The following is a 25378-nucleotide window of genomic DNA, read 5'->3' as shown; positions in this document are numbered from 1 at the left end:
TTAGATTAATCAGATACGTAAATACATTCAATCTATAAATGATTGGAGAGAGGTTCAAATTTCTCTGCAATATTGAAAGAACACAAGCAATTTCCCTTTCTCCCTTTTCTCCAAAATTTACTCAAAATTTCATTGCGCCAAGGGAAATTTCCCTTCAATTGGCATCACTGCTGCTGGATAAAGGCCCCCTTCCCTCCACATCTCGGTCTGCTGTATCCGCTCCGCTGCTAAATTCATGACCCAAGTCAAATTTGTGTAAACGCATTAAAACAAATTCAAGTTCAAATTCAAATTCTGGGAACTCCACAGCACCACATAGATCTTCACTTTTCGTATCAGTGTTACCATAGTGTTGGTTGAAGCTTCAGTGCTCTATTAACCCTTTTAGGATTTTTGGTAACTTTAGTTACCATGGCGCAATATTGTCTTTGACCTCTTATTTAGATTCTATAACAGGTATTTAAGGCGGTTTTTTATTAGTCATGTCAAGAACACCAAAGAACACCCCAGATGCATTTTGGAACCGGATGGTCAACTTGGCGGCGCCAAGTGGGGGCGGAAGGGCGTGACTTTTTACTTTTTCTAAGGCAAATTTCAAAAATTTTTCACGCCCTTAGTTTTCACGATATCAGATTGGAATTGTATGTACCTTTGGATATTTCTCAAATTTTTTTTAGGCACGAGGGGCGCAAATGTTCCGAGGGGCTGATTTTTTCAGTAAAATTTCAGTTTTCCCGATTTTCCGGTTCAGGAATACGATACTTACATGTGGGTGGCACCGTTGGAAAGGGCTTGTTATACTAAAGAAAATAACGTTTAAGCCATGACTCTAGGCTAAATAGTAATGACGCAGAAAATTTTTATAATAAGTATATACGTATGTGTGTGTATAAAGAGAGCCTAAATTCAGACTTTCAACAATTTTTCTGCCCTTTGTTTTTAAGATACAAGATTGGAGTTTTGCACACGTATTATGTACATAAAATGTATTATTAAAAAAAAATCAGATCCCTACATCAACCATGGCCTAGGCCAGTGGGGCAAAATGTTTTGGTATGATTTGCAAAAATACTTCCGAGTTTTTCCCTAATTATCTGTTTCACGTGTATGGTACGGACATGTGAGTGATAACGTTGGAAAGAGCTTATTATACTGAAGAAAATGGCGTTTGAACCATGACTCTAGGCTAAATAGGAATGACGCAGTACATTTTTTAAATATTTTATACGTAGGTATATATATTTATATACATATATGAAAAGATGGATCACCTTCAGACTTTCAAAAATTTCTCCCGACCTCAGTTTTCAAGATACAAGAACGAAATTTTGCGCACGTATTATGTACATAACAAGATATTTTTAAAAAAGATTCAGATACCTACGTGAACCCAGGCCCGGGCCAGAGGGGCACCAAAATTTCGAATTAAAAAAAAAAACTCATGATTTTTTCAGTTTTCTTGCTTCTGGTGTATAATACGGACAAGAGAGTGGTACCGTTGGAAAGTATGATCTATCCTGAGAAAAACTAGGCATGAACCACGATCATACGATAAAAAGTAAGGAAGCAGTAGCTGTTTGAGTAAAAGTCTAAAATTTACCTCAAAAAGTGGAAATCCTAAAAGGGTTAAACGCCAATTTAAAAACGGAGCTTTTTATCGAATAAGAAGCCTGTTCCTAATATTGAATTAAAGGCACGACGTAATTTACGACAGAAATTCTTGCTCCTTTTTGGTAATTCTTCCTCAACTTGATTATATTGGGGCGGCGAGGACCCCACCTTTAAATATTGGGGGGGCCAAAAGTGCCCTGCCCCCCCAAAGTCGGCGCCTATGCCTGCAACCTTATATTTGGGATATCAACTACATGATTAGATCAACGATGCGTTTCTTTAAAAAATACAAAAAATAAAAACACACTTGAAAATGTAAAAATTCCATTGTTAAACCTGTGTTTCAGATTTACGAACACAAAAGTATAAAATTGTATGAAGAACTGAATAGTGCTCAAATATACATAATATTTAATGTCAACATTGTTCGTTTAACTTAAGTATGCTTCTAGACATCCAAAAAATAATAGTTTGAGTAACCCTCTGCAATACTATGTTGGGAAATTAAAATAATACTTGGGGTCCCCAGCAGACTTCAGTTTGGTAAAACAACTTTGACGACTTAGGCTTGGTATGTTAAGGGTTAAGCTTTTTAGAGTACGAAACAATATTGAGGACAACGTTAGGCTGAAAGCAGACTTAAGTAGAATCATCATATAGTGCAAAGATAATTGTATGAATAACAATTGTTTAAAAACTAAGTGTATGACCTATAGTAACAAATCACAATACTATGTAAGCTAATACGAAATACAAGGTATTATAATACAGGAAGTTGAATTTAAGCGTAACATTTGACAGGTCATTATCATTACGCATTAGTGATCATACACGGAACATATGTAATGAAGCAGGAAAAATAATTGGTTGTTACCTGTTTAATCAATGGCCTGCTTTTCGTCAGTGAGACATTTATGTACTCTTATATAAATTACTGCAAAGATCAAAACTAGAATATACATCAGCGATTTGGAACAGCCTAATAAATACTTTCGTGAACAAACTTGAAATGGTCCCAAAGTGACTTTTTTTAGAATATTCTAAGTAAGGACTGGATTATTACTCTAGGACACATGAACACTGGAAAACATTTTAAATTGGAACCACAAGCTGACAGGAGAAATTTAACTCTGTATTTGTAAAAAAAAAAACACTTTACAATCTATGTAACTCCGACTAGATTTTTTTAAAAAATGGATTTTAAAGTTCCAATATGTGGTACAAGGTTAAAAGTTTTATTGCAACTACATGATAGGAAACATATTTTTAATCTGAACTTTTAACAAGCTAAAATAGACTTGTATCTTAAGATGTGACTATTTTAGAATTATTAACATAACTTAATAGTTGTTTTTATCTTTACTTTTAATTTTTGACGTCTCGGTGTTTTAGGAATTGACAAAATACACTGTCAGAGTTTATTATCAATTCATGTTAAAAAGTTAATTATTACTTATCTCCTTTACTATATTATAGTGTTAAAATCATGTAAAATATGACGAAGTGCTGTATTTTTGCTGCATTTCAGTTGTTCACAGTACGTAAAATAAAGTTTGTTAGATTAATTTTAACTTAAGAAAAGTTAATGTGGGGTGAAGTTTTTATTAAATTCCTTCCCTTTTTTAAAAATTTGAATTCGGGACAGTAAAATTTCAAAAGGTACGGTATTAATTAGTACAAAGCATCCATCTTCAAGCAAAGCCTGGTTATTTGTGCCGACTTGAGAAGTTTGGATATTACTGTAGTAGTTTAAAGTTGCAAATAAAATTTAAGTTGTTGTAAGTAAAATTAGGAATTCTAGGTAGTACGGATTAACTCAACGAAAGTAACGTGTAATCTAAATGCTCGGAAATTACATTTGAGAAGTTCAAGTAGTAATATGAAACTGTTCTGTGGTAGCCAATTTTTGTATCTACAGTAAAAATCGCCCCCGTTTCCCTTAGAAACAGTTTCAAAACCAACTGACACTTATTCTGACAATTCAGAATGCATATTCAAGAAACAAGTCTTAAGTTCGCTATTACTACTCGGAATGCTTAATCTGCTCTATACATTCAACAAATGTGCTACTTTCAGTCAGGGTTGTAAATGAGTGCGCTCATTTGAGCAAGTTCATTAAAGCACGCTTCTTTTTCGTGAGTTTTATCATGAGCTAACTCATTTTGAAAATGTGAGCGTTAAGTTTAACTCTAAATATAAGTGCGTTTAAGCTTAAAACACGCTCAAGTATAGTTGTTTCATAACACACAGGGAGGTGCAAGTTCTGAGGGAAGAAAAGCAGCTAAGTGGCATAATATAAAGGCGTCAAATTCGCACAACTCTACAATACTTCAGACAAGTATTTATGAGGTGTAGGGTATATAAGATGTATAGAGTGCTTCTCTTATTCAGGTACATATGGAGGTAATTGTTACTGTAACTTATTATTGTAATTACAGATTCGCTGGTTGTATAAATTAATTCCTTTGATATTATTCTTTCTTTGTAGAGTAAGATATTTTAACCCAATATTTCCAATTGCAATCCGGACTGTTCTCAATCTACATCATTGTAAATATTTTTAGTTATTAAATGATCAGAACGTATTTTTCTTTTGTTGTGGAGTTGAGCGTCAGCTATTTAAAAAAAAAAAAAAAAAAAAAAAAACGAGAGTTGATCGCGTTCCTTCTAAAAAGCTGAGTTTTGAGCGTAACTTTTTTTTTTTTTTTTTTTTTTTTTTTTTAACATTCTGAGTTTGAGCTGAGCTAAGCTCGTTTCAAAAGTGAGGTTTATAACACTGCTTTCAGTTTACTCAACATTTTAAATGTCCGATTACAAAAAAGTTACAAAAGAATAATACCTGTAAAGCAAATTATAAAATGTGGCTCTGGACTGAGCAATTTCTTCCACTTGAAAACTGCACATCACTGTGCCAGTTGAGTTTGAATGAAATCCTGAATTCCAGTTCCATTGTTATGTCCTCCAGGCCACGGAAGACTGATAATTAATGAAAGTTAATTATGAAAGAATTTGTGGAAAGAAAATGTGGGAAGAAACGAGACAACCCACAGACGATGTTGTCCACCACGTGGCTGGAAACACTCCCCAGAGATAAGCGTAATAATATCATTAACTTATTGGAGAGAATGGGGTTAGGCCTGTTCGCTAGGATTTACATCTATTACAGTTTGCAATGTTCTAACCAAATGTCTCAGCAAGCGGAGATTCAGAACTAGTCTTTGCTTATTTATTTATTTATTATTTATTTATTTTATTTTATGTTGTTCTACAGAACTGTTAAAGTGAATTATCTATGGGGAAGGAGGAGTTACGTACATTTTTGAGTTCTTATATGTATTAAGATAAACACGGTCTCCAAAATCAATGTTATGGTTTTTAGTGTATTTAAGTTATTTAAATTTTAATAAAACTATACGCTTTGCTTTATTATACTCAATCGCCTAACTTGTTTATTCGTTAGTCATAAGAAAAAACATCAATATGTAAGCATTTTCTTCTGGTACTTTCAATAAGGACCTCGAAAAACAGCCATAGATATTAATTTTAATGAATCTGACCTGAAACTATTTTGATTAGAAGGCTATGAAGTTATTTAAGGAAAACGAGTCCATAGGAATTGAGTGGAAAATTTTATTACAACGGTTTAAAAAGAAAAATGAAAATGGTGTAAGATTTACAGACATACTACTCGATAAATATTGAGTTCCCTTGTGGTAACACTCAAACCTATTTGAAGCAACCTCACTTATAATAAAACTCAACCTACCTTCTTGCAGGCAACTCCTGAGTATCTGTTGGTCGATGTTCCAAACACGAGGTCGTTGAGAATAGAAGCATAAGGAGTGACTCCAATCCCTCCTCCAACCATCACAGCTACTTCAAATTTGTACCAGTCTTGGTTGCCCCCACCGAAAGGACCCTCGAGTCTTATCTAGAAAAAAAAAATAAAAACATGATTAAGATACTAGTTAAGATCTCACTTCAAACAAAGTGTGTTTACTCAATAGGAATGCAGTCCGGCAAATAAGTTTCCATGCTGATTTTTTTTTTTTTTTTTTTTTTTTTTTTTTTTTTTTTTTTACAACAGCATTCCTTCCTTCCTCCATCCCTCTTTTGACAACATTTGCGCAGTTGCAACGTTTTAACACCCACAATGTCTGTTCTCTCTTCCCAATCGTACGGCTAACATGAAACAGATGCAATGCAATGTAAAAACAAGGAAGCTGGTCTTGGAAACAGTGAATCGAGCAATAAATTAAAAAGGACAATATTTGAAAACGTGGCAACTAAGACTCCACATGGAGTTGTCAAGCGACTTTCAATTGTTTGAAATGAAGGTTCTGATTGGCCATTTAATTATCGGGGGTGTTTTCCGCAAGATCCCTCCGACGTTGACTTATTTATGGCACGAACCACCACACGTAGAAAGTGGCATTCTTTATATAGGGCCTACGAACTGCATTTCGATTGAAGAAAAACTATAGGTCTCTTCCTATACAACCTTGCTGCTGACAAAAGGATGTAAATGCAGATCAATAAATAAATAAAACCTTTAGTGGTAGAAGCATAGGTGAAATGAAACAATGGTAGACAAAGATGCACATCAAAATAATAGATACAATATTCTCCTTAACCTCGTATGCCTTAGAATCAAACCAAGTACCCTTCTCACCAGTTCCACTGGTCCATTGTGTAACAAAAGAACTACAGTGAAACCTCTACTAACGGACACCTCTATAAAGCGGACACCTCCCATAACGGACATATTTTGTAATACCCGTACACTGTAATAGGAAAAAAACATATTAGCAAACCTCTCTAAAGCGGACACTCTCTAGTACGGACACGGACAGTCTTTCCTGTATTTTATAGGTATTATTTACCTCCGTATTACGGACACTCTCTAGAAACAAGTTGAAAAGTACATTAAAAGTATATTTTCAGAATTCATTTTTTTAATACATACATATGTTACCAAGGAAGCATTGTGATAACATTTTGCCTCCTCGACTGGCTGCTCAACAACCCAAACGAAGCGTCTCTGTTTTACAACACCCTCATCTTCTTTGCATTCTACTCCCACCCAACCTGTTTCAGAAACAAAAGTGATTGACAGTTGCCCGCTGTTTGGGATGACACGTCATTATACTGTCCCGCTGGAATCTCTAACCAAGCAGAAGACAAGTTTGGTAATTTTTGCCCGCGGTTACGCATATTGTCTCACTGCCTCTGTTTGTAGAAAGAAATCTTTTTGTCATTCGGCATCAAACAAGCAATAAGGTGTTCAGTTGTTGTAGGCTTTCAAAAATGCCACGAAAAGTGCTAACGTTAAAAGAAAAAAATCGAAGTGATTGAATTTTCGAAGAAAGAAAACTGTGGTGTGCGAAGAATTGCTGAACATTTTCGTATCGGTAAAACACAAGAAGCTGAGATAATAAAAAACCAAGACAAGTTAATGAAGTTGTGGTGTGAAAATGGCAATGAAAAACAGTGTCGCAGTGCTTTGAACAGTGTTGGTGTGCAAGTGGATAAAGTAGTTTTTGAATGGTTCTGTAGAATGCGAAATCAAAAAATTCCTGTGTCAGGGCCGATGCTACAAGCTAAGGCTTTGGAGGTAGCAGCAGAAATGGGTGTTACAGATTTCAAAGCCTCGAACGGGTGGTTAGAGAAGTTTCGGATTAGACACAAAATTTCTTTTAAAGCATTTTGTGGAGAATTCGCAGATGTCGACATCCCCACAGTAACAGAATGGTTGGATAAATTACCTTCGATAGTTCGTAATTACTGTCCGTAAAACATTTTTAACGCAGATGAAACGGGGCTATTTTTTCGTGCGCTTCCAGAAAAAAACAATGTGTTTGAAGGGAGAAACGTGTTCCGGTGGTAAAATTGCAAAGGAGCGGTTGACAATTCTTTTGTGTTCTAATATGGCTGGCGATAAAGAGAAACCAATTGTTATTGGTAAAGCAGCAAAACCCCGGTGTTTCAAAGGACTAAATTTGAACAATCTCCAAGTAGAATGGAAAGCAAATAAGAAGGCTTGGATGACTAGAGACATTATGACCGAATGGCTGTTGCAGTTTGATAGGAAAATGATTCGTCAAAACAAAAAGGTGCTCTTATTTTTAGACAATGCAACATCACATCCGAATATTGAACTTCAAAATGTTGAAATTGTTTTCTTCCCTCCGAATGTTACATCTACTTCACAACCGCTTGACCAAGGTGTCATTCAAAATTTCAAACTGAACTATCGCAAGCTTGTCTTGAAAACTTTGATTACGAATACGGAAATGGAAAAGACGTCAAGTGAGTTGTTAAGCAAGAAAATTGACGTACTGCAAGCAATAATGTGGATCCAAGCCGCCTGGAATCAAGTCAACCACGTAACAATTCAGAAGTGTTTCCGCAAAGCAGGCTTTCCTTCAGATAATGATTTAATCGAAGATACATCAATGATGACGCAGTAATAGATGTTGCTAGCTTGCTTACGATTGTTGGGAGCACCAATGTTGCTGCAACTGATTATGGTTTTATCGACGATCAGATTTCGACGGAAACTACGAGTACTGATGTGAGTGCTATAGTAAAAGAGCTACAGGAGAACTCGGAAGTGGAAGACATCGAGGAGGATAAGGAAGAAGAAAAACCGTGCGATGTGAACAATTACACTGATACACTAAGCCATCTGTCGAATTTTGGAAAATTTCTATTTGTATAAGAAAGACACTACTGGACTGCAATTAATCTACAAATTAAAACAACATACCGAAAATGTAATAAGTAGTGATAAGTGTAAAGTGCAGAAAACTATAAAATCTTATTTTCATGTTGTGCCACGAACATAGATGGCGGAGAATAATACAGGTATAGTAACATTTTTGTAATATTCGTAAATAGATATATGATTCGTGCAAAAATATTTTTTTTCTAATTGCATATTACTTGTTTACTAATTTACGTAAGAAAATATTGAAACCTCTTTAAGGCGGACACCTCTCTATAGCGGACATTTTTTTATTCCCTACGGCTGTCCGCTTTAGAGAGGTTTCACTGTATTAGATTTCTCGGTACACAATGGAGATCCTGGTTCAAATCTAGTAGCTTTGTCGTCATGAAAAGATCCTCTTGAGATTTTCTAAACCTATCATCATTATCATAGGTATTCTGCTATTATTGGTAAGTCAATTGCTTTAACTGAAAATCTTCTATGCTCCACGGTCTTCCGCTAACCTCTTCATCTTTACGTACGATTTTTCAGTTAAGCTATCACCATACCTTCTAGCACGCCTCCTCATGATACAACTCCTTTTTCGGCAATGTCCCAACCAGTTTCTCTTTTTAATAATATCTAAAATTGTTCTTTCCTTCCCCACCATTTCTCACACACTCATTTGTTTAACGTTTAATCCAACTCATTTTCTCCATTCTTCTCTACACCCACATTTCGAGAACTCTCAGTCCTTTTTGATCATTTTTACATAATGTTCATTTTAAAACTAGGGTTACAGCAACTTCAATTTACAATAACAGGAGAATTCTAAACAAATGACTTACGATTACAATCTTCACATTTGTTACTACCTATAATTTACTTCAGGAAATCTATCTTACATATAATACTATCGAAGTAATCTATACATCCTATATTTCCATTTATACATACTGATATTAAATTTTACTGTTTTAAGTAATGTTAATTTTATTTCTTTCGTGTGTGTCTACTGAACTCAATTTTGTTAAGTCTTTCTGAACTTGTGTTTAAAACTGTCTTTGGAATATTAAAGTATGATCAACATAAAATACATTTTCTCTACAAGAATACAAAAACTACGAAATTTCATACTATTTATATTCAAACTGATATTCTTGAATAGATTTAGTGTAGCATCTATAATGATTACAGGCGTATTATAGGACTTAATGAAGAAATAAGCCAAAAAGAAATTCAAATTACGTCATGTGTTCAATAATACACTAGGGATGGCCAATATCGGAAGTTAAAAATTCCGATTTCGGAAAAATTTCGGAATCTGAAAAGTGAAATTTCCGACCGGAATCTGGAAAATTTTTGCCATCTTTACAATGCATTGGGGTTATACTTGGCAGTGTTTGGAAGGGAGGAGGACACGAGAAATATAAATACAAAGTTTGAGTAACGACCCTTCCAGCAGCGAGGCTATATGAGACGGGACCTACTTACTAACGTGGAATCCGAAACACATGAGCTCCCGCCGGGAATCGAACCCGAGTCTCCCACGCCAAATGCGCATACGCTAACCGCTTAGCCACGAGCTACAGAGTGGTTAAGATTAATACACAAGCAAAGAATGTAACAAACAATTTTCGCTTTCTCTTCGATATGTTTGGTAACAGGTGATTTTTAACGTGTCAAAAATCATTCGAGGAGTAAAAAAAAAAAAAAAAAAAAGTCTCAAAAACGAACGGTACCTGGTAAGAAAGAGTAATCTGGTAACTCTAGCTAAATCTCATCAGCTCAATGCTGGGATGGTACGTAAATATAGCCTCTAATCAACTTTTCAATATTTCATTGTTTATTCTTTTGTTACAGAAGCGCAACAAATTTTAGATGGAACTTTGTGAATAAATGAGTAAATACTGTGGAGTTGATTTTGATTTTAACGTCCCTTTCAGCAACAACACTACATGAAACATGGACTTAATGATTAACATGGAATCCAAACTGCATGAGCTCCGCCGGGAATCGAATCTGCGTCTCCCACGCAAAGGCGCGTACGCTAAATATTGTCGAGATGGCTATGTAAAAATTAATATTCAGTCCAAAATTTAATAACTTATATTTTACAGAATCTGTGCAAATAAGTTGGAATTTCATATGCGGAATGTAACAAGATAATGAATAATGAAGACATTAGAAAGTTTTAGTTTGACGCGTGACAACGCATTCGTGACCAGAAGTTTGAACATAATAATAATACTCCTCAATACATTGCATGAAAGCCTCTTTTGTCTCGTTGAGAAAGGCACGATTATTGTGTAGTCTTTTGTCTTCTATACAAACTCAAATTAGTTTCTCATCTTTGTCTCTTTCGTTTCGACTGGTATTGTTCCACATGACTTTAGAACACAAAGAACAGTAAGGGATCTGTTGTAGGATATTTCTCACTAGTACAGCTTATATATAGATAATGCTATGAAATATACTTCAATCTCAGTATAAATCTTGTTATGCTATGAGATCCTTCATTTTACTTGTGAATATACTGGATGTTGGAAGTACATTCCACATTTCTGTTAACATTTCTCAAAATCCAGAAATGTGGAGTCTTATAGTATACAATACACTCTCTCTCTTAATTCTCAACCTGTCTCTGTACTCTAGCTTCTTAAGTTTGTTTTCCAAATACATCTTTCTGATTAATTGGGAACCGATGTGACCCCCCGCCCCCGAAGCGAAATAAAGAGAGGAAGAGGGAGAAGATAAAAACATAAAAAGCGATAAAGGGATACAAAGATATAGAGAAATTAAACAAGAGATGAGAGAAAAGATGACAAAATTAAGAGAAAAATAGGTAAAGAGAACGAGAAGAAATAAAGAGAAAAAGAGAAGAAAGAAGAAAGGAAAAGAGAAAGAAGAGAAAAAGAAAAAAGAGAAGAAAAAAGAAAAAAAAGAAAGAATGTAAGAGACAGTAATAAGGGGAGGAAAAGATAGAAAAAGAGAAAAGATAGGAAAAAAGAAAGCGAAAATAGAAATAAGGACTATATAATACATGTAGAAAAAAATACATGGATATGGAAAGTCTGGCCCAGCGTAGCAAAGAGTAGAAAGCTGTACTAAACCAAAAGATTGCTGACCTGAGAAAAAAATGGAAGATATAGTAGAAGAAAAAAGAGGGAGTGTAGAAAACGTGCCACGATGAAGCTGACAACCGTGATGCGTGGGAACTTCTCGGTTTGCGAAAACTATTCTGCTAGTTATAGTAGAATATTTACAATGATTATAATTATGCTTATATGAAGCGAATAGTGGAATTTCTCCTGAAAAGAAAAATACATCTTGTAATTTGTGTGGAATGTAAGTTAAGGCAAATAAGCAGACATTATGTCACGTTCCTCCATTCCAGCCAAGAAAGAATTGGTTGGAGAAAGCAAAGTAAGTGCATGATCATTGATCATGCCTTCTGGAGTCGCGTTCATCCTTCTCGAAGGTCGTCCAGCACCTCTCAATTGGCTGAGGCGTTTTTATTTTATTTATTTTTTAACGGTACAAGGCCGTCTGCCAGCTGTTTCCCGGAGGGTGGAAATCATTTGATTGAAGCAATTTATAGAAACAAAGAGGTGTGGTACCCGTTGCAACATGCTGAATGAAGAAAAACGTCAAAGCGCGCGTTCCCGAACATACATAAACTGATTTTAGTCCATATAATATAACTTTTAAAAAATATAATAAACTACATTTGATGTGATGTTTAGTAGCGCTGCCAGCACTAATTACTTAAATGGAGCGGTGTAACTAGCAATTTTTATTTTATTTTTAGAAAGCATTGGTTTTCACGGCAAATAGACTTTTACATACTTAAGAAAAAACCGAATGTATAGTTTCAGAATAAAGAATTGTTAATAACTCATCATAGATATTATTATTATTTGCAGTGTGCTACCTTATTGAAACATTGGTATTGACAGTGTATGAAGTGAGAATCACACTTCGTAAAAAATGTACCAAATAAGCTATTAATCATCATAGGTATTCTGACATTAGCAGGTCACTTGCTGCAACGAGACTGCCTTCTTCTCAGCTCTTCATTTTCACGTACAATTTTTCCGTTTTGAAATCGTCCATTAATTGTAGTAGTCGTCGCCCCTCCCACTCTTTATTTATTTATTTATTTATTTATTTATTTATTTAAGAACAAGAACACAACAGGTTATTCTATCCAATTACAGTGTTCATACCAGAGTTACATAGAATATCTATAATATATTTGCGAAATCTATTCTGACTCATACTGTGTATATCCAGAACTTTTTTACATTTACTCAGTTTGTTGTAGACTGCATCCATCCTCCACGTTGGTGACTGTTTTGTTGCATTTGTTCGAGATTTCTTAGAATAAAAGAAATTTCCATTCTCACACGTATGTTTCCATTGGGTACCCTGAGATGAAAGGCAGAGACCAAATCCTTACTATTTAATTTGTTATTTAATATTTTGTACAAGAATATCATGTCATTTAACACTCTTCTGTGATTGAGAGACATTGTGTTAAAATTTTCATTAAGAGAAGTACTATTTTCATGTGGGGAAGATGCCTGTTCTCTTGTACGCCAGAAACCACAGAAATTTATTTTGAACTCTTTCTATTCTAATAGAGTCTTTCTTCGTGTGGGGGTTCCATATAATAGACGTATATTCTAATTTTGATCTAACAAATGAAAAATATAATTTCTAATAGAGTCTTTCTTCGTGTGGGGGTTCCATATAATAGACGTATATTCTAATTTTGATCTAACAAATGAAAAATATAATTTCAGTAAAACATTCGACTTATTAAATTCCCTTCCCATTCTCAAAATAAATCCAAGATTTTTGTTTGCGTCATTTACAATTTGATTTATATGATGCTCAAACGATAGTTTATCATATATTACACCCAAATCTTTGACAGTTTGTTCCCCCTTTAATTCTTTACCATCTATCTTATATTGAAATTCAGCAACATTCCGTTTCTTAGTCAAGGACACGGTTTTGCATTTATCTGAATTTATGTTTAACAAGTTGTTCTTGCACCATTCATTTACTCTGTCTAGATCCTCCTGCAAACTGACACAGTCCTGTGCTGTTGTAATTCTCCTATATAATTTTAAATCGTCTGCATAGAGTAGTTTATATGATGTTTTAATACAATTAGGAAGGTCATTAATGAATATTATAAAAAGTAACGGCCCTAAATTAGATCCTTGTGGGACTCCAGAAAATTGAATATATTCAAATGATCTACAGGATTTATAAACCACATATTGTTTTCTGTCCATCAAATATGACTTCATAAGAGCAATTAACTGATCAGAAAAGTTGAGAAATTTAAGTTTATTTACTAACAACGTGTGGTTTACCTTATCAAATGCTTTCGCAATATCTGTATAAACTACATCTATTTGATTATTACTCTCCAATGTATCAACTAGATGGTCAGTGAAGACAGCAAGATGTGTTACGGTGGATCTGCCAGGAACGAATCCATGTTGATAATCCGATATTACTGGTTTAATGTGATTTTCAATGCGCTTATAAATTATGCTTTCAAATATCTTTGCAAATGAGTTTAGAATACAAACCGGCCTATAATTTTGAATTTCTTTACTGTCATTATTTTTAGGAATAGGGCAAACTTTTGTAAGTTTCCATTTTGCTGGAAACGTGCTGGTTTGGAGTATTAGGTTAAATAGCATGTGTAAAGGTAATAAGAAACTCTCTTCACAACCTTTTATTACATATGATGGTACATCATCGATACCTATCGAACACTTTGATTTTAGTTTTCTGATTGCCATTCGAATCTCGTCCACTTCTATTACCGCTATTTGCAACATATCATTTTTTTCATACATTTTAACTAATGTCGAATCATCTATTTCAACTAGCAGTGGTGCTCCGTCTGTATACACTGATTTAAAGTAGGTTGCAAATGCGTTTACTATATCTTTATCACATGCTAACTCCTTACCCTCATAAGACAATACATTACCATTTAAATGCTTTGTTTTACTCTTAATAAAGTTCCAAAACGTAGATGGGTCCTCTTGTATTAAATATTCCGCTCCCTTAACGAAGTTTGTATATGCGACTTGTATATCTTTCTTAATCATTTTTCGAAGTTTATTAAATTCGCGTTTATGTAAATCTATATTTGACTTTCCGAGTCTTATCGCTTTGCGGTGACGAGCTTTCATTTAATTTTATTTATAATGTCTAGCGTGAACCAGCTAGGATAGTTTCCCGTGCTCTGTTTCTTTTTCGGAATGCATTTGTCAAATATATTATATAAGGTGGAATAAAACTTTTCAACAGCGCAATCAACGTCAGTACCTCCCACTCTACCTTTCCCAATTCGTGATATAGTTGATTGTAGTTTGCCTTACTGAAATTATAACCCATTACTTTACTTTGACTTTTTATCTTTACCTTATTGTTCTGTTTGATTTTAATTAATAGCGCAGGGTGGTGTTTATCCTCTTTAAGTACGGGGGGTTCTCTCTCAACCACTACATTATCTAAATTTGTTAATACCAAATCTAGTGTTCTACCTAAACTATTCTGAACATAATTGAATGATTTCAAGTCATATAATGACATGAAGTTATTTACAAATTTGTACTGCCCCGGGGCGCTCATGAAATCGAAACCCGTACCTTTAATGTCTGGTAAATTAAAGTCACCAAGTACAAGAAGGGTGCAGCCTGGTTGACACTTCGATTCAATGTACTGAAATATTTCATCATATTTACAAATGACAGAATTTGGTGGAAAATACACAAGACATATATACATTGTTACCCTCTCCCCACTTACTTTCACCAAAAGACAGTCTACGCCATTATTTAGGTCATCATTATATATCAAACACACTTTATATTTATTTAGTATTGCAAGCATTACCCCTCCCCCCTACTCTTGCCGGTTTTTCTGTCACTACGGATTAGTGAATATCTGGCATCAAAGAGTTCTGAGTCAAAGATACCCTCATGCAACCACGTCTCTGTTATTGCCAAGAAATCGTACTGCTACTATACCCTCTAGCATATGATACAGTCTCATGATACAGTTCCTTCTTAGCCAATGCCCCAATCAGTTTCTCTTCCTCCTTTTAATATTTAAAATTGTTCTCCCCCACCATTTCTAACACCCTCTCATTCGTTTTCCAGTCGACCCAGCTGATTCTGTTCTTCTCCATACCCACATTTCGAAAACTTCCGGTAGTTTCTCATTTTAGCGTAATGTCTAAATTTGTGACCTATACAATACAATACAATACAATACTCCACACGAAGCATTTTATAAAAGTCTTTTTCTCAACATTTTATTCAAGGTTCCACAAAATAATATTTTCTTCCTCCTAAAAGCTTCTTTCTCCATTCCTATCCTTGCTTTTATTTCACTTTTCCCATTTCATATCATTAACAATTCTACCCAGGTATCAAAAACTAGTCATCTGTTCTATTCCCCATCCTACTTCTATATTTGACACGATCGCTTCGTTCCAATCACCATAACTTTCATCTCATTTGTTTCCACCCCATATTCTCCACAGCTCTTCAAGTTTTCTAACATCTTATTGATTCTCTCTTCAGATTCTGCAACAAGCGCCATATTATCTGCTAACCGTATACATCTGATCATTCTACCTCCTATCGAAATGTAGTCTTAATTATATAGGCTCTTTTTCACTATCTCGTCTAGATAGATATTAAATAATGTACGCAAGAGACAGTATTTCTGTAGAATTCCCCTTCAATTACGCTCTTTTCTGTAATTTCTTACCCTATTCTAATACTTACTTGTTGGTTCATTAAGTCTCTTATGAGTTTTCGATCTTTCCACTGCAACCAAACTTTCTTTAGAAATTCCAACAATTTCCAATTCACGCCGTCGAAAGTGTTTTCTAGATCAATAACTACCATATATACCTCTATCCCCTTTTCTATAAAACTGACAGATCACCCTTAATAATCAAATTGCATCTCTTGTGCCCTTACTTCTCCTGAACCCGAACTATTTTTCCTCAACTTTTTCATTAGTTCTAACGATGGAGACTTAATTTGAACGGCACCTGCAGTGTCACTATTCATCTCAATGACCCCGAAAACTAAAAATTGGACACTAAGTTGGTTTCAGTTACTTTTATGTGTCATCCCGTTCCCACCCAATGCCGAAAATTAGACAAAAATCGAAGTTAAGCCAGGGCGAACTCATACTACAATAGAAGATCAGTCCAACAGTCTATGAAGAATTCGTAGACACAGTCATTTTAATATACAGAGTGTTTCAAAACAACACCGACAACGTTTGGGAGGTGACTCCTCATACCAAGGTAAGACAAAAGTATAGACCAATCCGGGTGCACAAATGATTCTTTTCGGAGTTATAGGCTCCTAAAAACATGAAACAATGAATTTTAAAAATGTCTATAGCTCCGAAACTATGGGACCTACTGTAGTCGAGTTAAGACTTCATTTAGGAATAGTATGTGCCCTATTTAAATATCCATGTTTCAGAATCCTAAGATACTCACACAACAATTTTTATAGAGGAAGTTTGGCTATGGGCATATAATTTGAAATACTTACCTCTATAAAAGTTGTTGCGGAAGTACCACAAGATTCTGAAACATGGATATTTGGATAGGGCACATACTAGGTCATAAGTGAAGTCTTGACTCGACTACGGTAGATCCTGTAGTTTTGGAGCTATAGATCTTTAAAGTTCATATTTTTCATGTTTTCGGTACCCTATAACTCCGAAAGGAAGCATTTGTGCACCCAGGTTGGTCTATGCTTTTGTCTTATCTTAATGTCGGGAATCACCTCCCAAACGTTGTCACTGTTTTGAAACACCCTGCATATAGAAGACAAATTATTTTTAAAAGAATTGAAGAAAGAGTAAGATCAAACTTCGATATTTATGCAATGAAATGGTACAGTAGTAAATTCGAAACTGTAGATCCAGTTGGATTACAGTAATTACTGCATTTGGTAGGTAATTATTATTATTATTATTATTATTATTATTATTATTATTATTATTATTATTATTATTATTTTAACACGAAGTACTTGAATATTTTTCTTTCATATTCTATTATAAACATTCTTCTTTCTTTGTAAGTATTAGAGACTTTTAATGAAGACACAGAGGAATTCTATTTCAGGGGGGTGGGGTGCGAAGACCGGAAGTATTTGGGAGAGATGAGCCTCCATTTCTCTCCGTGGCTAGACCCCTGCCTAGATGTGCAGAGCATATGCTGAATGAAAGAGCTCTATATGATCATCATCATCATCATCATAGGTATTCTGCCTTTATTGGCAGGTCACTTGCCGCAGCTGAGAAGCTTCCATGCTCCACGGTCCTCCGCTAACCTTTTCGTCTTCGCGTATGATCTTTCTGTTTTAATATCATCCATTAATTGTAGTCTCCTTCGCCCCCTCCCTCTCTTTCCCGCCACCATACCTCTAGGATGTCCCTCATGATACAATCTCTTCTTAGGCAGTGTCCCAACCAGTTTCTCTTCCTAATAATATCTAGAAGTGTTCTTTTCTCACCCACCATTTCTAACACTAAAACTGTAAAAACAAACTGTACCATGCGATCGTTAACTGTTATGTGGGTGTTGGATATGTCGTGTCCTTCCGTGTGGGTGGACCTACGCGCACTGTACTCGTTCAAAATTTGATCTACCTGATTAACATGTTCATCATCTCACTCTATACCTAGCCTCATGAGTCAGCACATCTGCTTCACGGCAGATATTTTTTATCTTTTTAGATTGGAATTCGATATATTACTTGCGAGTTTTCCGCTCATTACAATTTGCAGTATCTTCATATTGTCACCTGAGGCAACAAAATCAATGTTATATCCGTTTGTAATTATGTTAATAATTCAAACCACAGACAAATTACATTCGTCAAAGCCTTCAAAAGTTACGTCATTTTGCGTATAACAAGTAACTAACAACACATTGAATTTCCTTTGATCTTTCACAACAGTAATGTGTGAGCACATGAACTTTCCGACTTGAATTGGATCGAATTAAGTTTAGCGCCCAATTTCAGCAGCGAGCTATATGAGACTTGCATCTATGGTTTAGCGTTAGATCTGATACATACGAGCCTCAGCCGGGAATCGAACACAGGTCTCGCACGCTTCGACTTGTACGCTATCCACATAGCTACAAGGAACTCTCAAATTTTCTGACATTTACTTGAGTAGAAGTGCTGCCATCTACTGGTCCTATGTTTACCATGTTCCCGTTCATCATAGACAATATTTAGTTCCTTCTAATGACTTGCCAACTTTTATTATTCTCCCATAAGAGAGTCAAGTCCGTTTAATACAAAATATTTTTTTTTTAAATATTTGTTTGGCAATTTTATATAAACAGTACTAATGGTGTGTTACTAAAATGACCATGTCAAATGATTGATTTAACGACTGTCATTTTAACACTACTCCAAAGTGCGATGTAGTGGATAAAAATAGTTTAGTATATATATATATATATATATATATATATATATATATATATATATATATATATATATAATACACCGGGTGATTCAATAAGAACGTACCAGGCCTATATCGCAGCTAATACTGCTCGTAGAGCCTTCAAACAAAAAATTACATTATCAAATCGCATGTGTAAAATGCAATAAAAATAGTAGCGACACCAGTGGCGTATCGTGAATATCTCCAACGGGGGTCATCTGCTAAATTTTACACGGAAACATGGGTTGGTTGTGCCTCCATTGAAACAAGCGCACAATGAACGAAACGCCGAGAGGAAACACCTTGGCATATTTCTTCCTCGTTGGCTGCAACACGGTCGCATTACTAGGTGAAACACAGATGGTGCGAGGGTGTTTCCTCTCGACTTATATAATTTTTGGTTGAAAAATTCAAGAAATAAAATTGCCAGGATCATTATAATCACACAAACATACCTTTTTTCTTCAACGCAAACAATTATTATTGCAAACAAATATTAGTGAAATTATAGTCTTAAATATTTAACCTGCGAGGTGTTTTAACAGCAAAATGTTTATCGTAACTCCACTTCCTCCTCAGGTCTAGTCTTTTACAGTTTAAGAACATATGGCAAAACGTTCAATCTGGTTGAGCAGAGTACGGAATAAGGCTCTGGGTGGCAGTGAAGGCGGGAGTGAGCTGCCGGCGAGGCTAGCTTTGTAGAATGACTTTCAACCAAGGGTATAATGCTTATGGTCAGAACGGAAAAAATGTAATATTTTTAATGTACGACGTTAGATACTACATTAAATTCCTTACTATTGGCTTGAAAGAGTGAAATAGGGGGAGTATCCTGCAGGGCACACCCACGGGGGTCCAGTGGGTCCGAACCCTCCAAAAACTTCCTAACTCAACTTATATTTGTATACTTTCTCAATAAAACAGTAATTGTTGAACAGAAATGACAAATGTAGCATGAACATTGGATCTTACACTTCATCTGTACTATTTCTTTTATAGAAACATTTTAGTTCTATGACTTTTTTCTCCTGAAATTAAAAAGGTAAAAGTATTTTAGAATTATTTATAGTCTTTTCGGTTGCGGAACAACATTCTTTCAATACTACATAGACGTAGTGGTTTGTAGTATTCTATCCCTCAACAAAAATTTCTGCGTGAGCGCCTGATATAGTGTATATTGCCCGTTTTAGGCGCCCCTCTAACCACGCGCCCAGAGCATGTGCCCCGCTCGCCCTTCTCTAGTTTTGGCCCTGGCGTCTGGCATCACTGTTTCGATTTCACGCTGCTCAGTACATTCCTTATGGATTTCAGAACGGAAAAAATCTACAGCAGCGGACTGGAGCTTGGGTTATTAAAGTTTTTAAATATAAATCAGAATATACTGGATAGAGCCATAGACACCAGAGTATAACGCTTACGGAACATTTAAGAGAAACTAATTTTAGCTTACCTTTGGATTGTCGTCTGGGTTAATGTTGCAGGGGTCGAAGTAGTTCCTCAATTTCCACGTCCAGGGCCCCTGGGCTTTGATATGGCAAGATAAGAAGTTCTCGTGCGGTGCTGACGTCAGCGTGAACGAATGAAACTCCTGTTGCCTGAATGAGGTACAGGATAGACGAACCCACTGACCAGACAAATACTTAAAATTTGGTGGCCGATAAAACTTAATCTTAATAACGTCCGATGGTAACAATTCCGTCTCAATGATATCCAATTCCATGTACTTGGTGCGGAGACTGACAACTTTGTCTAGCGTGTAGATGATTCCGGGACCTATGAAGAAAAGCCAAAACCTTGGAGCCCCAGTGAGTCTGGCCAAGCCGTGGATCAGGCACAGAATATAGAGAGCTATATACAGGCTGTGTGCTGACCAGAAGAACTTGTACGCTCGCTTTCGGATTATAGGGTGGGCGAAGACGAAGATGATCACCATAATAATAAACAGAAGAACTCCAGTTAAGCCTGAAATAGAGAGAAAAAAAATCAAATCAATGGGCAATGAAATTTCATTTAAATAGTTTTGGGCACTTTAAAACTTTTAATATAATCGGTATAAGATAGTTTTGTGGATTTGCTTAAATATTTTTTTTTTTCATAATGAAAAAATAAAAACATATCAAAACTGATTTCATAGCAGTCTAATGCTTGACTTTAGAGCTACAATATGAGAAAATCTGAAGTTGACCTGTGCTATTTCAGATAACAGCTATATATAATTAAAACCACAGAATGTAAGACAAGTGCTCAAATACTAAAAGGCCTTGTCATGGAAGCCAAGGTATTTTAGATTTTTAACAACTTATAACATTAATTCATCTACTAAGATATTATAGGGCTTACATAAACTTTTAGTCTTATACAATTTATATTATTTATAATGATACTACTACTAAGTTGGAAACTGCTGACAAACAGGAGAGTCATTTCAGACTTTGCTTTGGGGGGGGGGGTGCAAGACCCCTTGATATAAGTAAAATTTCGCGTTTTTCACTGATTTACTACTATTCTATTGATAAAATCTATATACATCTCAAACTCAGGAGGGGGCAAATGCCTCTCCCTGCCCCCCCTAAATGACGCCCCTGCTGACAAATTACAACGAACAATACCAAATACTAGCAGTATAATAGGTTTTCTGAAGAACACAATACAGGAATTTGTCCTATGCGTTTATAGCATCTATATATTGAAATACTAGGTTTATAATGTTTGTCTGCGAAGAAAAGTTTATATGTTTGTCTTCAACACTTTCAATGAGATCTCGAAAAAAACCGCAAGTACTAGAAACGTGCCGTTTTCACTGGTTGATTTCAAAATTTGTGGAGATTGTCCAGTTCTAACTGAATATTTAAAAAAACGTGACCGTTATTTCTTTATTACACTTTTTAGGGGTACATCGGAAATGTTGATTTTTTAAAAAAATCAAAAGCATCATATCCTACGACTTATACATTCCAACACCACATAATTGTATATGTGGGTTGCATAACTCATTGTTTGTATCCTGGATAATCAAAAACTAAGGATAACCATTTTTCCAATCTAAGATTAATATTTATTGTTTGAAGTGTTTTGCCCAACGAATACATTTCATTGATATTATAATTAATTGTGTATGTAATTGCTTATTACATACTGCATGCAAGAAGGATCCTCATGCAGTATGTGGAGATCTAATACATGAATTAGAAACTCCAACCGGCTTAATCTTGCAAAACTTGAGATAAAAAAAAAAAAAACGAAAAAATTCCCCTTTATGGTATCCCTTGCCAACTTTTATCAAGCCATCTTTCACCTGTGTTTGTAAAGGGGCATGTACAAACGTTGTGAGGAATGACAAGGAGATTCATGCTCATATGTGAATGATGCGCTGTGTAGAGAGCGCAGGTTCAGCTAATAAGAACCAAACCACTGGAAACCAAACATTTTACGCAAGGACTTTACGCAACATTACAACTTCTTGTCTTCTGTTAGGATATCTTACTTTTGAGCATTTCCTATTCAACAAAAATAATTACTTCAAATTGTGTTCAAGCTTAAAAAACTTTGAACTAATAAATTTACTTAAAATAATTACCAAAAATTTAAATAAACCAGGTCTGTACCTTTCTATGAGTTCTATCATCTTACATGAGAGTAGAATATGTACTTTATACTTTTATTGTAACCTATTTTGAAGATCTCCAAGATATTGTTCACTTTCACATTTTAAATTTAGTCTCAATACATTGAATGATGTCCCGTTAACTGGGCTAATACTTCCTACCTTATTTTTTTATTTATTTTTTTTTTTTAAACTGATGACATATTGCACCAAACGCCCACGATACATTTAGGTTAGAATTCATATACACTCATATTTTACGGGATTCTGCCTTGTTACAAGGTTGTGTCGTGGCATCCCGACAATTGTACGGAATGGAGAATTGTTTCACAATTTGTGGATTTGTGTTTAACAAACTTATTCTTAAATTTAAATATGTAATTGTCAAGAAATCCAAAGATTTCGTCATAGAAATGTCTACTATTATGTTGCGAAAAATAATGTCACGGGCGGACGTAGTAATAACTGCTTACGGCTTACTGCATAAAATAATAATAATAATAATAATAATAAAAAATATTTCATATACCTTCAGAATGCAGAAGAGAAAGTATGTTCTCACAGAATACCTAAACCATGGGCGGAGTTAGGAATCGTCTCCTGGAAGGGGGCAGATCTTTTGTCTGCTGGGGGGCACGGTAAATACAAATGAGAATTGAAGGATTTTATAGGTGGCATTTTTATTTTTTTGTCAAAAAGTTAGGAGGCAATGCCCCCTATGCCCTCCATAGCTCCGCCTATGACCTACGCCCTTATTGACCCGTATTAAATTATAAAAATAAACTGTCTTACGGAAACTAGATTTCTAGATCTTCTGGATACCATAACATTTATTTTCTAAATTCTAGAATTTTGCGACCCCGTACGGTGTTGCGCGCCATATCGTTTAGGAAAACATGCTCTTACGTTAGACTTCTCCATATACTGTAGTATATACCGATGGACATTCAAACAAATAACTCGACATGCGAATTTCTAGTAAAGTAAAATATTTAGTTTTCTTTTTCGACATGTAAGGAGTAATGACAATTTTAAATCCAAACAAAAGTAATTCGATTCCTATCCTCTCAGCTACTTTGTTCCTCTGATCCTGCGGATTTTTAAGTATTAAACGATGGATTTGCTTTCTCTAAAAGAAAGTAATTTAAGAGTCGGAAGGAGTCAAGTGACCTTGACAAATCGAAGATATCGCAGTGCAAAGTGTTTCCTTATTTTGGCAACAGATGGGGTTGTTGCTGAAATGCCGTCAAAGCAAATGGCACACCTCCTTTTCCTTCGTTTTCCCCTGCATGTGGTCCAAGTTGGACAGCGCAGGAGGGGGATGGTTACGGCTTTTAAATGGGACAGAGGAGTGAAATTCCTTTCTTTTGTCTAAATGAGAAACAGAACTGAAGAAACAAATAAATAAGAGGGACCAACATGATATCAGCCCCGTGTCTAGAGAGCCACTCAAATATCTACAACGGTCATAAACATATAGAGCACTAAAGCACTTGTCGCTTGTCTCTTTCTCAAAGGATTCTACCTATGGTAAATAACGCGGGAATAGTGCAGGAAGAGTCTGATATAAAATGAAGAACCATGCAAATATTAAAAAAAAAAAAAAAAAAAAAAAAAAAAAAAAAAAAAAAAAAAAAAAAAAAACGGGAGAGTCTATATTTAATTTATTTTGGGCCTTCGTGGTTTAAAAAAAAAAAAAAAAAAAAAAAAAACTTGAAATTGAAAGGCAGAAAACCCAGACAAAGATCTGAAATGTATTGGCAATGTGACTCTTTTTTAGTGGAATCCATTTCTTTATTTTCTTTTCAAAATGTGATCACCAGATTTACCCTCTGTCTCGCCTTCACATTCGAATGGTCCTGGGATCGATACCAGTAGCTGACCATCCTGAATTTTTCCTATTACAACAGGAAAGGGACGCAATGTTACATTTAGCCTTGGGTACCGGCTTAGAAGGACAGGAGGGAGCATATGCTCTGCTTGGTATTGGTTTTTATTTGGGGAAATAGACCACTTCATTAACAATAAAATTAAAAGATATGTCACCTTCTTCAGGAAGGTACACTCATGTCCAAAATTATTGTCGCATGTCTATAAATATGTTGTTGTAGGAATATAATTTGATAACGAATTCACCCGGTATTTCTTATAATGTTAGTATGTGTACAATCGGCAGAGACATGTATGCAAGTTTCATGTCAAAAGAGGAGTAAATAAGAACAATAAAACGAAAATAAAACTTTCGTGTCCATTTAGCAACATTATGATTTACTCATTCTAATTTTCGTATTTATAAATATTTTCCTATGAAATTTACCATATATACATTTCCCGATTATACACATAGTATCAGTATTAAAAGTACCCAGCAAATTCAGTATTACATTATATTCTTACATGAAGACAGTTATAGATATGCGACAATCATTTTGGAGATGAGTGTACAAGGACGTAACAGGTGTTTGTTTCAAACATTGAATAAGTTTCGTATACATTGAACTTATTTCCTGACGTCATAGAACTAAGAACTGTCACAGAGCGACGTAAGTCCGGCGACAATACAATATTTCATTTTTACTTTCATACTTTGCAATATATCTATTTATTTTAAAAGCAAATTTTAATATGTTTTTATTTTCAACTATTTTATCCTAAAATAAATACTAGCCTTTAACCAGCCCTTATTTCCCTGGTTGCATATCACTTTAGGATTTGGAAAATGTGTCCAACGAATAAAAAAAATGATAAAACACCTTTTAAAGACATTCTTCTGTTAATCAATTCGCACTAAAACGTTAAAAATAATCTTATTTATGCAAGCCTAAATAAAAAGAATGGGGCGCGTCATTTTAAGAATTTATAAAGTAACTGTATGTAAGCCTATATTAGAGCGCATCCTCTTTTTTTTTTTT

At 35.0% G+C, this 25378-nt stretch overlaps 1 protein-coding gene across 2 annotated transcripts in view; it reads right to left on the bottom strand.

Moving 5' to 3' along the window:
- Positions 1–25378, bottom strand: part of Duox (dual oxidase) — a 458692-nt gene that overhangs the window by 15940 nt on the left and 417374 nt on the right. For both annotated transcript variants that reach the window (XM_081740305.1, XM_081740304.1), the window contains 2 exons: positions 20313–20824; positions 5378–5542 (listed from right to left, as the gene is read on the bottom strand). In XM_081740305.1, coding sequence (XP_081596431.1) covers positions 5378–5542; positions 20313–20824 — 677 coding nt within the window. The remainder of the gene's footprint in view (positions 1–5377; positions 5543–20312; positions 20825–25378) is intronic.

Source organism: Thermobia domestica, chromosome 15, assembly GCF_964235325.1.
Source record: "Thermobia domestica chromosome 15, izTheDome1.hap1.1, whole genome shotgun sequence".
Lineage (NCBI taxonomy): Eukaryota > Metazoa > Arthropoda > Insecta > Zygentoma > Lepismatidae > Thermobia > Thermobia domestica.
Note: the sequence above shows the minus strand (reverse complement) of the source record. Positions and strands in the feature narration are given on the sequence as shown.